The sequence below is a fragment of the Hyla sarda genome, chromosome 6 (assembly GCF_029499605.1).
Source record: "Hyla sarda isolate aHylSar1 chromosome 6, aHylSar1.hap1, whole genome shotgun sequence".
Lineage (NCBI taxonomy): Eukaryota > Metazoa > Chordata > Amphibia > Anura > Hylidae > Hyla > Hyla sarda.
This window is the reverse complement of record NC_079194.1, coordinates 19,396,438-19,411,863: the sequence shown is the minus strand read 5'-3', so window position 1 is coordinate 19,411,863 and position 15,426 is coordinate 19,396,438. Positions and strand designations below refer to the sequence as shown.

The following is a 15,426-nucleotide window of genomic DNA, read 5'->3' as shown; positions in this document are numbered from 1 at the left end:
CTGCGATCAACTTTGATCGCGGCATCCAAAGAGTTAATGCAGGACATCAGCCCGATCGAGCCGCAAGTCCTGGTTGCTGATAGCAACTGGGACCTGCCAGAATATATACATACTGCGTCTTTAAGGGGTTAAAATCTAAATAGTAAAATGGACAGCTGGTAATAAAAACAAGCGAAAGTGGAAAATCCACAAGCAGATAATGTTGCTACTAGGGATCGACCGATATCGATTTTGTAGGGCAGATACCGATACTCTGTGGAGGTTAGGGCCGATAACTTATACCGATATTCCGGTATAAGTTATCGGCTATTTATCCCCACCCCCCCTGGCGACACCGCTGCAGATCATTGACTTAATGCGGGCGCTTTAAATCAATGAACTGCAGCGGCTTTTGGGGTGCCAGGGACAGCCGCCACCCGCTTCTCTCCCCCTGCCTTTCCTCAGTCCTATCACCGCCACCACCCCCACCACACCGCACCGCCCAGAGACCGCCGCCGCTACCCCATTGCCTCCCCCATCCCCGGTTTTATAATTACCTGTTCCCGGAGTCCACGATACTTCTGGCTCAGGCGGCGTCCTCCTGAGCTGTCACTGTGCGCACTGATGGTGACATCGCGTTGAGGACGTCACTCGTCATTGCGCAGCGCACAGCAGAACACAGGACGCTGCAGGAGCCAGAAGTAGCGCGGACCCCGGGAACAGGTAATTATAAAACCAGGGATGGGGGAGGCAATGGGGCAATGGCGGCTGCGGTCTCTGGTTGGGGCGGTGCAGTGGTGCGGGGCATTATCGGATTATCGGCAAGGTAATTGTCAATACCGATAACGTCCAAAATCGTGAGTATCGGCCGATAATATTGGCCAAACCCATAATCGGTCGATCCCTAGTTGCTACCCATTAAAGTCAATGGGTAGAAACATAGGGGGAGATTTATCAAAACCTGTGCAGAAGAAAAGTTGCCCAGTTGTCCATAGCAACCAATCAGATCGCTTCTTTCATTTTTCACAGACCTTCATGAAAATGAAAGAAGCGATCTGATTGGTTGCTATGGGCAACTGGGGCCCAAGTTTTCCTCTGCACAGGTTTTGATAAATCTCCCCCATAATCAGTTTACAGATTTTCCACTGTGGAAATTTCAGCTGCAAGCAACCTGAAGTGGATTCGTTTTTTATGATCGTACCCTTAAAGAGAACCGGTCATAATCTTGTTACATTTTATAATCCTCCCAGGTCACTGCCCCCATCATGATAAACCACCCCCTGCCTTAATTTTTATAATTTTTTTTTTAGTTTTCTACCTTGATATTGTTCTGTATTTTCTGCTCAGTCTCTGTCAGATTCACAGACTGGGAAGGGGCGTTCCCCAGCAGGTGTGACATCATCTGAAGCCATACAGGTGAGAACTTCCTCCCTCACTCTGCTACACACAGCCCAGAGCAGTTCAGTGTGAGATGAGCTATAATTGGCTAATGCATGACACCCGGGAAACGTTCCAATCTTTTCTGTATTGGACTCTGCAGTTTTGATGGCTCAAACCTGCCCTAGCAGAATGATCGACATTTATATAAGTCAGGTGTTTCCAACCAGGGAACCTCGGGCTTTTGCAAAACTACAACTCCCAGCATGCCCGGACAGCCATTGGCTGTCCGGGCATGCTGAGAGTTGTAGTTTTGCAACAGCTGGAGTCACATTGGTTGGGAAACACTGGCCTATCCAATGGCCCAAATACTTTTACTTACCTCTGACTGAGCTCTTCCAAATAGCGACTGCTCAAAGACATATTAACCTCAAGAGCTTTAATCCGATTATTGAGGCGCATGAAGACCGACTCCTTCTGGTTGGAGCCGTGAACTTGATTCCCGTTGGTATAACCCAGGTCAGTAGCATTTTGTAGTTCAGCGTAGAAATCAGTAGTACTTCTTTGCAAGCTGGCGCTGATCGACACGTCATCGGTGAGGTGCTCTTCCTCCCTTTTCTCCGCTGACGGCGGGCTATCGGCAACTTGCGTCGTTACCGGCTTTACCGCTTCCTTAGCCTCCACCTCTGTCACCACAGTAGACGTGATAGTTTCTTGGATCTGCGTAGTCTCCGTAGCTTTAATGACTTTGTTATAGTCCTCCGATTCCTCCTTGGTGCTCTCCACCGAGCCTGTGACGGGACTGTCCTCAACGGTTAATGTTTGTTTCTCGGCGTAAATCGGGACATCGCTCGTTTTGAGCTCCTTGGTTTGTTCCTGTACAGGTTCTGAAGAACTTAAAGCCGGGGTTGGGGTCGTCACCATCTTGTTGGCCTCATTTGAGGGTGACGAGCTTTCCTCGGCTACCGCAGATTGAGAGATGGTCTGGGTTTGACTGGGCTCCAAATGGATGGATTCTACCATCTTATGTGCAGAACTGGCTGGTGAATTATCTGCAGGATTTACTAAAATGAAATCTGTGGTGGCCTTTTCTACCATCCTGCTCTCCGATGGTTCAGCCGAGGGCTCCACAGTAGCCGAAGCTGCTATAGTCTGTTGAGTAGATTGGGAGGTGTCCTCTTCCTCCTCCTTCCGCTTGTACTCTACTGTTTTACTACGCTGTCTATGAATAGCTACAATGGCTGAACACCACTTATAGATATACTCTGAGAAGCTGGAGATGCAGCAGATGGTGGCCAATTCCCCGCAGTAAAGCTGGGTCTCAAACTCGAACCATGACACCTTCTCTTCCTCCTGCTCATCGCTGCCCAGGAGAGTCACTGTAGATTGGCTGGGAGCTTCTTCCTCTTCCTCTTGGACAAGCTGAACAATGGGTCTTTCTATGGGAGCTTCCGATTCTGGGACAGATGCAGAAGCTGTAGGAGGAGTCACAGTCTCTTCCTCCAACCTGCAAAGAAATAGAAGCACAAGCAAACATTACACTCCGAAAAACAAAAACTTAAGACTTAACATTTCACTGTAACAACGAAGATTGATACTCAATGCTTTAGTATTATATGACATAAGACATCATTTACATTAAAAGGGGTTTTCCCCATCAGATTAAAGGAGTAGTCCAGTGGTGACCCAGTGGTGAACAACTTATCCCCTATCCTAAGGATAGGGGATAAGTTTAAGATCGCTGGGGGTCCGACCGCTGGGGCCCCCTGCGATCTCTCTGTACGGAGCCCCGACAGCCGGCGGGAAGGGGGCGTGTCGACCTCCGCACGAGGCGGCGGCCGACACGTCCCCTCAATACAACTCTATGGCAGAGCCGAAGCGCTGCCTTCGGCAATATCCGGCTCTGCCATAGAGATTTATTGAGGGGGCGTGTCGCCCGCCGCTTCGTGCGGGGGTCGACACCCGCTATCTGGCCGGAGAGCCAACGGCTGTCCGGGCATGCTGGGAGTTGTAGTTCTGCAACATCTGGAGGTCTGCAGATTGAAGACCACTGCATAGGAGGTAATACTCACGTGTCCCCGCCGCTCCGGACCCGTAACCGCTGCCCTGGATGTCGCTCCATCGCTGTCGCCGTGTCCCCGTCGCTCCGGAACGTCTCTGCTGCCGGCCGGGTATCCTTGCTCTCAGTCGCCGCCATCACGTTGTTACGCACGTACGCGACGACGAGGAAGAAGAGCACCGGCCATACAGGGGCTCCCTGAACGGAGAAGACACCGAGGAGGCAGGTAAGATCCCTCCTGGTGTCCTGTAAGCACTAACCCGGCTATTCAGTCGGGATGTTGGCGGTGAAATCGCGACAGTCCGGAACAGCCCGACTGAACAGCCGGGTTAGTGTCCCTTTCCCTTCAGACGCGGCGGTCAGCTTTGATCGCCGCGTCTGAAGGGTTATTACAGGGAATCACTGCGATCGGTGATGTCCTGTATTAGCCGCGGGTCCCGGCCGTTGATGGCCGCAGGGACCGCCGCGATAGGGGTGTATTCGCCGTATAAGACGCACCGACTTCCCCCCCCCCCAGTTTTGGGGAAGAAAAAGTACGTCTTATACAGCGAAAAATACGGTATATGGTTTTTTAAATAGTAAAAACATTAGAGAAGAAAAAATAAATTTAAGAGAAAGGTATTTTGAATTTTTCTGGGGTGTGGAGGACACTTACGTTGCTGTAGGAGTTGGCAATTGCTCGGGTATCTTTTCCGTGCTTGCAGCTTGAGATTCTGTAGTAACATTTTGCGGTTTACTCCTATTTAAAACTATAAAATATGCATAAAAATAAGTCAGTCAATGGTTGTTTGCAATGAAATTACATTAAAATGAGAAAACCACTGGAAAGGATAGTATTTTATAATATCCAAAAATACAGGCCAGACAGTGGGTACACCCACTAACACCCTGATAGGAGCCCTAAAACTTGTATTAACACTTGTGTCTAGCCCTATAGGGACCCTACAACTTTGTGTTAATGTGTCTTGGGCTCAAATGAACAGAAAAAATTAATAAAAAATATATATATGTGGAGGGGCAAACTAGAAAGCAACAGTGCCCCCTACAGAGCATGTCTGTATTTAAAAACCCAATCTGAGTTAATGGGGGGGGGGGGGGAAATATTTGGGGCCCCCATCATTTAGGTAAAGTTAAGAGCGGCTATAAGGGCATCTCACTCTGGAGGACACAGCATGTCTATGCATTACAGCAAGGCCTTGTTCACATGGTGGAATTTCCAGGCAGAATGGGGTAAAAATAAAAAAATAAAAAAAAAGAGGTCTGCTCAAAAATTCTGTTGCAGCAAAGTCCAATAGTTTTCAGTGGGATTCTGCTGCACTGTGACAGGTCAATTCTTTCGGCAGAATCCACAGAAATGTTTTGTTTATGTTTATGGAGACTGTGCATTTCCGAGCGGTCCTAGTGGCGACTTTGCCAACCAGTGTGCCTCCAGCTGTTGCAAATCAGCTGTCCAGGCATGCTGGGAGTTGTAGTTTTGCAACAGCTGGTGGTATGTGGAAGTGTGAACAGGGTGAGTGATAGAAAGACCCACATGGATCAGATATTTATAGAACATCCTTTGAATAACCATAAAATAGCCATATTTAATACCCCTTTTAAACATTCTATAATAATAGGAGTAACTAAATATTTAAGGAGATGATTTTTCCAAAATCAGCACCACTCTTGTTCTCAGTTTGAACATATTTATTTCAATGAACATGAGCTGCAATACCACACACAACCTGAGGATAAGAGTGGTGCTGTTTTTTCTGAGAGAAAAAAAAAAAAAAAAAAAAGCAGCAATTTTTTTTCCCCTAATCCTGCATTAACCCTTCAACAGAACTCAATCAAGCAACAACCACAGCAGTGGTTATAGGGTTTGGTTTGCTTAGCAGATCATATGTACATATAATGCGTACGGTATATTGTGCGATCGGCCACAGAGCTGCGGTGCAGGGCACATGCTTTCAGAAGCCCCGTTAGTTTTCTATACTATTTCTACTTTCTATTTGCTGTGCTCAAGTTGTGGAATAAAAATATAAGGCTTTAGTCATACATGCAGTTTTTTTGTGCAGTTTTGAGTTTGGATTTGAAAAAAAATATATAAATAAATAAATAAATCTACAATGGAAGCACTTTCTTTTCCATAACAAACCAATAGTAACTACAGCAAAGAACAAAAAAACTGCAGTAACAAAAAGACTGCAGCAAAAGAATAAAATAAATTAAAAAAAAACACAAAGAAAACCAAGCAAACCAAAAGAAACTGCAGCAGAGAAAAAAACTGTAGCAAATAATATAAAGAGAATCTGCGTCAAAGAAAAGAAAAAACTGCAGCAAATAAACTGCAAATAAATTAAAAAGAACCTGAAGCAAAGAAAAAAATAGAACCTGCAGCAAATCTAAACTGCAGAAACTGCTAAATAAAAAGAACCTGAAGCAAAGAAAATAAAGTATGAAAGAAACTGCCGCAAAGATAGTAAAAAGAAAATAAAACAACTGCCGCAAATAAATAAAAAACTGCAAAGAAAATAAAACGAACCCACAGCAAAGAGAAATAAAAAGAATCTGCAGCCAAGAAAAAAAAAAAAAAAACTGCAGCAAAGAAAACAAAACTGCGGAAAAGAATTGCAGGATTTTTTTTTTGTTTGTCTCAGTTGTATTTTTTGCTGCAAACAAAAAAAAAAAATCATGCAATTTTTTTCCGCAGTTTTGTTTTATTTTCTTTGCTGCAGTTTTTTAGTTTTCTCTATGCTGCAGTTTCTGCAGCAAAGAGAAAATTAAAAAACTGCAAAAAAATAAAAACTAAAAAAAAAAAAAAGCAGCTGCAATTTTTTTTTTTGTTGCACCTCAAACTGCATGTGTTTCCAGCCACAGAGGTAGTAACTAGAGATGAGCGAACTTACAGCAAATTCGATTCGTCACGAACTTCTCGGCTCGGCAGTTGATGACTTTTCCTGCATAAATTAGTTCAGCTTTCAGGTGCTCCGGTGGGCTGGAAAAGGTGGATACAGTCCTAGGAAAGAGTCTTCTAGGACTGTATCCACCTTTTCCAGCCCACGGGAGCACCGGAAAGCTGAACTAATTTATGCAGGAAAAGGCATCAACTGCCGAGCCGAGAAGTTCGTGACGAATCGAATTTACTGTAAGTTCGCTCATCTCTAGTGGTAACTCTCTGATAACGTTGCCTTGTCTATTGCCTGTAGCATAGAGCAGTAATAAAATGTAATCTTTAATTCCCTTCATATTAGGATTACGGTAATGCTGTAATATGAAGATAAAGCCGCTACCTTTCCCTTCCGTGATCTCCTCCTCAGTATTCGCCCCCAGCATGTTAGCTGCAAGATTATTCACCATGCTAAGAATGGCATCTGAAGAGAACGCAGGGACAACAACAAGCAAAACACGTCAGTGCGGTCTGTACGGAAAAGATGCTGCGCAACACTGTAACAAAACACACGCTGTATAGGCCCGGAGCTCGGCTATAGATAAGCAATGCTTTACTTCTATAAATCCTACGCTTATATCAGGTTTCCCAACCAGGGTGCTTCCAGCTGCTGCAAAACTACAACTCCCAGCATGCCCGGACAGCCAACGGCTGTCCGGGCATGCTGGGGGTTGTAGTTTTGCAACAGCTGGAGGCACGCAGTTATAGATATAGGTTCAAACTAGAGATGAGCGTACTTACAGTAAATTCGATTCGTCGCGAACTTCTCGGCTCGGCAGTCGATGACTTATCCTGCATAAATTAGTTCAGCTTTCAGGTGCTCCGGTGGGCTGGAAAAGGTGGATACAGTCCTAGGAGACTCTTTCCTAGGACTGCATCCACCTTTTCCAGCCCACCCGAGCGCCTGAAGGCTGAACTAATTTACGCAGGATAAGTCATCAACTGCCGAGCCGAGAAGTTCGTGACGAATCGAATTTACTGTAAGTTCGCTCATCCCTAGTTCAAACTTGTCTCTGGGTTCTGTAATCCATAAATAAAAAATTTTCATATCAACTGGCTCCAGAAAGTTAAACAGATTTGTAAATTACGCCTATAAAAAAAAAAAAAAAATCTTAATCCTACCAGTACTTATCAGCTGCTGAAGTTGAGCTCTTTTCTGTCCGACCACAGTGCTCTCTGCTGACACCCGTGTCTCCGGAACTGTCCAGAGTAGGAGCAAATCCCTACAGCAAACCTCTCCTGCTCCGGACAGTTCCTTAGACAGAGGTGTCAGCAGAGAGCACTGTGGTCAGACAGAAAACAACAACAACTACTACTAAACTTCAGCAGCTGATAAGTACTGGAAGGATTATGATTTTTCAATAGAAGTAATTTGGAGCCAGTTGATATGGAAAAAAATATATATATTTTTTTCATGGAATACCCCTTTAAACCACAAACACCAGTGGATACTGAGAGATCCCATGTACTTTAATGGGTTCCGCCGGGATCCATTTATTTTGCAGGATACAATGAAATCTGGAACGGAGCTCCGACACAAGTGTGATGTTAGCCTAGAACAGGCAAACCCTCTTTAGATTATTGTACAAAATTAGGGTTGAGTTGCAATTCCAGAGGCAGCCTACAGACTATGGTGGCGCCGTTTCTCTTATCCCTAGGGCTATTTGCGGTTGATAGATGAAATCCTAGAGATGTCCCTGGCGCAATGATCGCGTATCAGACGATGCAGCAGCTAAAAGAGCACAGCAACAATGAAAGAGCCTCAAATACACAAATCAGCAGCCATTGTCACTGTTCACACACATAAAGCTGGATTCACACTGCGTCAGGTCCTGGAGTATGTATTAAAGGGGTACTCCGGTGCTTAGACATCGTATCCCCTATCCAAAGGATAGGGGATAAGATGCCTGATGGTGGGAGTCCTGCTGCTGGGGACCCCCGTGATCTTGCACGCAGCGCCCCGTTTATAATCAGTCTCCTGAGCATGTTCACCACGCTCTGCCCCTCAATGCAAGCCTGTGGGAGGGGGCGTGACAGCTATCATGCCCCCTCCCATAGGCTTGCATTGAGGGGGCGGAAGATGATGTCACACAGGGGAGGAGGCGTGGCGTCACACGTTGTCGGCCCTGTGGTCGCCGGTAATCAGACCCGGAGCGAACGCGCTCCGGGGAATGATTATAAACGGGGTGCTGTGTGCAAGATCACGGGGGTCCCCAGCGGCTTTGGATAGGGGATAAGATGTCTAAGCACCAGAGAACCCCTTTAAAAGGGGTTATAAAGGAACAGAAAAACAGAGGTAATTTCTTTCAAAAACAGCTCTCTGTGTGTCTCCAGGTTGGGTGTGGTTTTACAACTTGACTCCATTCACTTCAATGGAACTGAGCTGCAGAACCGCACCAAACCTGGAAACAGACTGGGAGCTGTCTTTGAAAGAAAGTAGTCTCTCTCCATCTGACCGAGGGATGCTGTTTACTTCTATGTCTGAATACATGCTTGAATATTTCGTGAAGATTTGAACAAACATGTGAAGAATTAGAAATCCTAATATCATTATGGACATTCTGCTTCATTACACCAGTCTGCAGTATGAACGCTACGATCTATTGAGCAGACTGATGTGTGAATAGGGTCCGTAGAGCCCATTTGTCCGGAATCACACACTAAGTGCAGTGGAGGTAATTATGATGTTCTAAGTTTGAAAGAAAGTAGCTCTGTGTTTGTATTCCTGGATAACCCCTTTAAAAAAAATAAATAAATAAATAAAAAAATAAAAAAACGACCACAGATTTATGCTGCCCTAAAGGGGTACTCCGCTGCTCAGCGTTTGGAACAAACTGTTCTGAACGCTGGAGGCGGGAGCTCTTGATGTCATAGACCCACCCCTCATAACATCACGTCACGCCCCGCCCCCTCAATGCAAGTCTATGGGAGGGGGCGTGACAGCTATGACGTCACAGACTCGCGGCGCCAGCGATCGGAACAGTTTGTTCCAAACGCTGAGCCGCGGAGTACCCCTTTAAAGGGGTACTCTGGTGGAAAACTTTTTTTTTCTAAATCAACTGGTGCCAGAAAGTTAAACAGATTTGTAAATCACTTCTATTAAAAAATCTTCATTATTCCAGTACTTTTTAGGGGCTGTATACTAAAGAGAAATCCAAAAAAGAAATGCATTTCCTCCGATGTCATGACCACAGTGCTCTCTGCTGACCTCTGCTGTCCAGAGCAGTATATGTTTGCTATGGGGATTTTTTCCTGCTCTAGACAGTTCCTAAAATGTCAGAGATGTCAGCAGAGAGCACTGTGGTCAGGACATCAGAGGAAATGCATTTCTTTTTTGGATTTCTCTTTAGTATACAGCCCCTAAAAAGTACTGGAAGGATAAAAAATTTTTAATAGAAGTGATTTACAAATCTGTTTAACTTTCTGGCACCAGTTGATTTAAAAAAAAATAAATAAAGGTTTCCACGGGAGTACCCCTTTAACCCCTTAAGGAACAGATCAATTTTATTTTTGCATTTTAGTTTTTTCCTCCTCACATTCTAAAAATCATAACTCTTATATTTCCATCCACAGACCCATATGAGGGCTTGTTTTTTGTGTCACCAATTGTACTTTTTAATTTAATCACTTATTTTACCATAAAACGTACGGCGCAACCAAACAAATATTATTTATGTGGGAAAATTGAAAAGAAAACCGCAATTTAGCACATTTTGGAAGGTTTTGTTTTCACTCTGTACACTTTCTGGTAATAATGACATGTTTTCTTTATTCTGTGGGTCAATACGATTAAAATGATACCCAAGTTATATGCTTTTCTATAATTGTACCACTTAAAAAAAAATCTCAAACCATTTTAACAACATTAGTGTTAGAAATTGCCCTATTTTGACCACCTATAACTCTCATTTTTCCGTATATGGGGCGATATGAGGGCTCATTTTTTGCGCCATGATCTGTAGTTTTTACTAGTATCACTTTTGCTTAGGATTTACTTTTTATTAATTTTTTTTGGAATAAAATGTGACAAAAAAGCAGCAATTTTGAACTGTTTTTTACGTTTACTCCGTTCACCGTATGATTAACAATATATTTTAATAGTTCAGACTTTTACGCACGCGGCGATACCAAATATGTGTATTAATTTTTTTATACGCTTTTTTGGGGGTAAAATGGGAAAAACGGACGTTTAACTTTTTTATTGGGGGAGGGGATTTTTCAAATTTTTTTTACTTTTTTTATTTTATTTTATTTATTTATTAAATTTTTTTTTTTTTTTTTTTTTTTTACACTTTTTATGTCCCCATAGGGGACTATCTATAGCAATCGTTTGATTGCTAATACTGTTCAGTGCTATGTATAGGACACAGCACTGACCAGTGTTATCGGTGATCTTCTGCTCTGGTCTGCTCGATCTCAGATCAGAGCAGAAGACCCCGGGAGACGGCCGGAGCCAGGTGAGGGGACCTCCGGCCGCCATGCTGGATGATCGGATCCCCGCGGCAGCGCTGCGGGTGATCCGATCATCCGTGCAAAGTACCGCACAGCTGCAGATGCCGTGATCTGTATTGATCATGGCATCGGAGGGGTTAATGGCGGACATCCGCGCGATTGCGGATGTCCGCCATTACCGGTGGGTCCCTGACTGCTGATAGCAGCCGGGACCTGCCGGACATGACGCGAGCACCGCTCCGGTGCTCGCGATCATGTCGGCGCGTAAATGTACGTCATGGTGGGCTAAGTACCACGTCCCCATGAGGTACATTTACGTCCATTGTCGTTAAGGGGTTAATAGTCCCCATAGGAGACTATCTATAGCAATCGTTTGACTGCTAATACTGTTCAGTGCTATGGATAGGACATAGCACTGATCAGTATTATCGGTCCTCCTCTGCTCTGGTCTGCTCGATCTCAGACCAGAGCAGAAGACCCCGGGAGACGGCCAGAGCAAGGTGAGGGGACCTCCGGCCGCCATTACAGATGATCGGATCACCGCGGCAGCGCTGCGGGCACTCCGATCATCTATTTAAAGTACCGAACTGCCGTGATCTGTATTGATCACAGCATCTGAGGGGTTAATGGCGGACATCCGCACGATCGTGGATGTCTGCCATTACCAGCGGGTCCCTGGCTGCTGATAGCAGCCGGGACCTGCCGCACATGATCCGGTCCGGTGCCTGCAGTCATGCCGGCGCGTAAATGTACGTCATTGTACGTCATGGTGAAGTGGTACTTAACGCACATTTACGTCCATTGTCGTTAAGGGTAGGGTCACATGGAACGGATCCGCAACGTATTTTATGCTGCAGACCCGCCGATGACGGCCCCTATAGTGTGTGCCTCCTGCTGTGCCTGCTTGTACGAGCAGACACACAGCGATTTGTGAGTCTGTGTACTCGCAGACATCGTGGTCGCTCCCCCTGCTCCGAGCTAGGCTGAGAGCAGCCGCGATGTGTGCGTGTACACTGCGCATACGCGCGGCGACTTGTAGAACACTGTCTGCTCGTAGTGGCGGATTGCCGCTACGAGCAGGTACAACTAGATGCACACTGTAGAGTCCGTCATCTTCTGATCCGCAGCATAAACACACTGCAGAGAACTCAGAAGACTGCCATATTTCTGGTCACCAACAGCACTCTGTCTGTGACCAATACTGACAGAACAATACCAAGTGTATGCTCGGGACAGAGCAGACGCTCATGAATATGGCAGACTACTGAGCACTCCGTACTCTGCAGTGTGTAACAGTGAATATAAGACCTCTACAACAGCTACAAAAAAAAATCAAAAACAAGTAACAGTGATTTACTAAAGGGACCCGGTCATAAGGATAGGGCAACAAATCTGGCGACTCCCTCTCAGCCATCTTTGTCCCGCTGACCCATAGACTTATAATAGAGCAGAATGACAGAACACTGATAGCTGTGGAGCAAAGATCGCTGCCGCTCTTATCCTTGCTCCTTCTCCTGATTGGTGGTGGGGGGGGGGTCTCAGAACTGAGACACTGACAAAGCTTTTGATGCGTCCCTAGGCCATGTCAAAAGTTTTTTTCAAGTGACAGTGACTCTTTACACATGGGACCCTAGGTGGAACAGAGAAGCAGCATTAGTCATGGTTCGTGCAGCCAAACCCGTATCGGCCGTTGATTGCTTTAGTCTGCATAAATTAGCGCCGCCTTCAAAGTGCTGCGGTTACCTGGAAAAGTCCAGATACACTTCTAGGAGTGTATCCATCTTTTTCAGGAACCTTGAGCCCAATAAAAGCAGAACTAATTTATGCAGACTTAGGGTGGGGCCACACGGTGCGCATCCACTGCGTATTTCATGCTGCGGATGCGCTGACGGCAGTCAGAAGAGCAAGCTCCCTGCTGTGGCCGTGTAGCTGTGTGTCCGCTTGTAGACGCTGCTACGAGGGAACACACAGAGCTACCAAGCTGCGGCAGGGAGCTCGCTCTTCTGACTGTTGTTGGCACATCCGCAGCGTGAAATACGCTGCAGATGCGCTCTGTGTGACCTTACCGGTTCTGCTGGATATATACTCAACACTGGTGATACGTATAAATGTTCATGCCAGGGAATCCCTCTGACATAAAGGACCAGAAAATACCGGTCTAGCGAATCAGAGCAGAGGAAAACGGAAGCAATGGCCCATAGCAACCAAATCACATGACCCCTATAATTTCCCAAAGGGCTGGATTGTGATTGGTTGTAAGAAAACTGTGGCCTTCCGGATGTTACAGAAATCTGATCTGGGTTCTGATTGGTTGTTATAGACCAGTCATTTCCAAACTGTGGCCCTTCGGATGTTGCACAACTACAACTCCCAGCATGCCCGGACAGCCGTTGGCTGTCCGGGCATGCTGGGATTTGTAGTTCTGCAACATCCGGAGGGCCACAGTTTGGAGGAGACCACTGTTCTAGACCATTCCTCCCATTTCCTGCACTAATCTCGAGAAATCTCTCCCATAGTCAGTAGGTAAACTTTATATTCATCAGAAGCGCTGCCCGAACAATAGAAAAGTCACAAGATCAAACAGTTCGGAGACTAGAGAACAATCGCTCATTGTTGCCGAGTCCCCGGGCATCTGCTTTATTTAATTAGGAGGAATGTCAGGAGGGTCAGGGAGAGAACGCCAAATATCTAATAAGGGAGTAAAGACTACAAATCCCAAATGTCAGGGCAGGATACCAGGGGGAATCGTATAATAAAATAATAAAACCTAATCCTCCCTGCGTTCTACTACAGTAATAAAATCCTGGGATTGTTTCCTCGTGCGGGTGAACGTTCCGCCACTCACTTGTAGCAGAGCCGAGCAGGTTCTTCGATGATTTGTCGTCTCTCGTGTTGTAATCCATCGGATAATCTGTAAAACAAAAGAAAATTACATAAAGATTTTAAGTGGTTATAGAAAGTCCTGTAATAATGGGAAAGTAGACGACTCATTCTCACTATTGTGTGCGAGCCCAAGAGCCCCCGACCCCCAAGAGCCCCAGACCCCCAAGAGCCCCCGACCCCCAAGAGCCTCCCCAAAAAAAACGTAACTTGAAAAAAAATATATTAGATTATGATTATATTTATATAATTTATATTTATTTACACAGACAGACCGACCGCCACACAGACCGACCGCCACACAGACCGACCGCCACACAGACCGACCGCCACACAGACCGACCGCCACACAGACCGACCGCCACACAGACCGACCGAGAGACCGCCACACAGAGCGACCGAGAGACCGCCACACAGAGCGACCGAGAGACCGCCACACAGAGCGACCGAGAGACCGCCACACAGAGCGACCGAGAGACCGCCACACAGAGCGACCGCCACACAGAGCGACCGCCACACAGAGCGACCGCCACACAGAGCGACCGCCACACAGAGCGACCGCCACACAGAGCGACCGCCACACAGAGCGACCGCCACACAGAGCGACCGCCACACAGAGCGACCGCCACACAGAGCGACCGCCACACAGAGCGACCGCCACACAGAGCGACCGCCACACAGAGCGACCGCCACACAGAGCGACCGCCACACAGAGCGACCGCCACACAGAGCGACCGCCACACAGAGCGACCGCCACACAGACCGACCGCCACACAGACCGACCGCCACACAGACCGACCGCCACACAGACCGACCGCCACACAGACCGACCGCCACACAGACCGACCGCCACACAGACCGACCGCCACACAGACCGACCGCCACACAGACCGACCGCCACACAGACCGACCGCCACACAGACCGACCGCCACACAGACCGACCGCCACACAGACCGACCGCCACACAGACCGACAGAGACACAGACCGACAGAGACCGCCACACAGACCGACAGAGACCGCCACACAGACCGACAGAGACCGCCACACAGACCGACAGAGACCGCCACACAGACCGACAGAGACCGCCACACAGACCGACAGAGACCGCCACACAGACCGACCGCCACACAGACCGACCGCCACACAGACCGACCGCCACACAGACCGACCGCCACACAGACCGACCGCCACACAGACCGACCGCCACACAGACCGACCGCCACACAGACCGACAGAGAGACCGCCACACAGACCGACAGAGAGACCGCCACACAGACCGACAGAGAGACCGCCACACAGACCGACAGAGAGACCGCCACACAGACCGACAGAGAGACCGCCACACAGACCGACAGAGAGACGTATATGGAGATATATACAGATAGATCTATCTATATGTAGATAGCTGCCTTCTTGCAGACACATCACCACACTTTTATTGATGGGAAGGGAGTTGAACTGTAGTACCACACACATCCTGAGGGAAAGAGTGGCATTGTTTCTTGAAGAAAGCAGCTATGTTTTTCTAATCCCAGATAACCCTTTTTTTTTTTAAAAGGGGGACTACCATCTCGTAAATTCAGTGTCATGTCATCCCTCCTGCTGATTGCATTAACATATTGTCATCAATAACGTGTATGCCATCTTGTGAGTAATAAAATCATTTTCCTATTATAGTTGTTTTTTCAGGGAATTCCCCTACCGTCATCTTCATCATAAATATCCGGGCGTTCTGAGTGATACTGAGA

General features: G+C 46.8%; 1 protein-coding gene across 5 annotated transcripts in view; it reads right to left on the bottom strand.

The window, feature by feature from the left end:
- SUCO (SUN domain containing ossification factor) overlaps positions 1 to 15,426 on the bottom strand; it is a 129,506-nt gene that overhangs the window by 19,567 nt on the left and 94,513 nt on the right. For all 5 annotated transcript variants that reach the window (XR_008844748.1, XM_056523261.1, XM_056523262.1 and 2 more), the window contains 5 exons: positions 15,381 to 15,426; positions 13,642 to 13,707; positions 6,688 to 6,768; positions 4,071 to 4,164; positions 1,739 to 2,863 (listed from right to left, as the gene is read on the bottom strand). The exon at positions 15,381 to 15,426 is cut by the window's right edge and continues 43 nt beyond it. Coding sequence is in view for 4 of the 5 variants with exons in the window: in XM_056523261.1 (XP_056379236.1) it covers positions 1,739 to 2,863; positions 4,071 to 4,164; positions 6,688 to 6,768; positions 13,642 to 13,707; positions 15,381 to 15,426 (1,412 nt within the window). In the remaining variant the exon portion in view is untranslated. The remainder of the gene's footprint in view (positions 1 to 1,738; positions 2,864 to 4,070; positions 4,165 to 6,687; positions 6,769 to 13,641; positions 13,708 to 15,380) is intronic.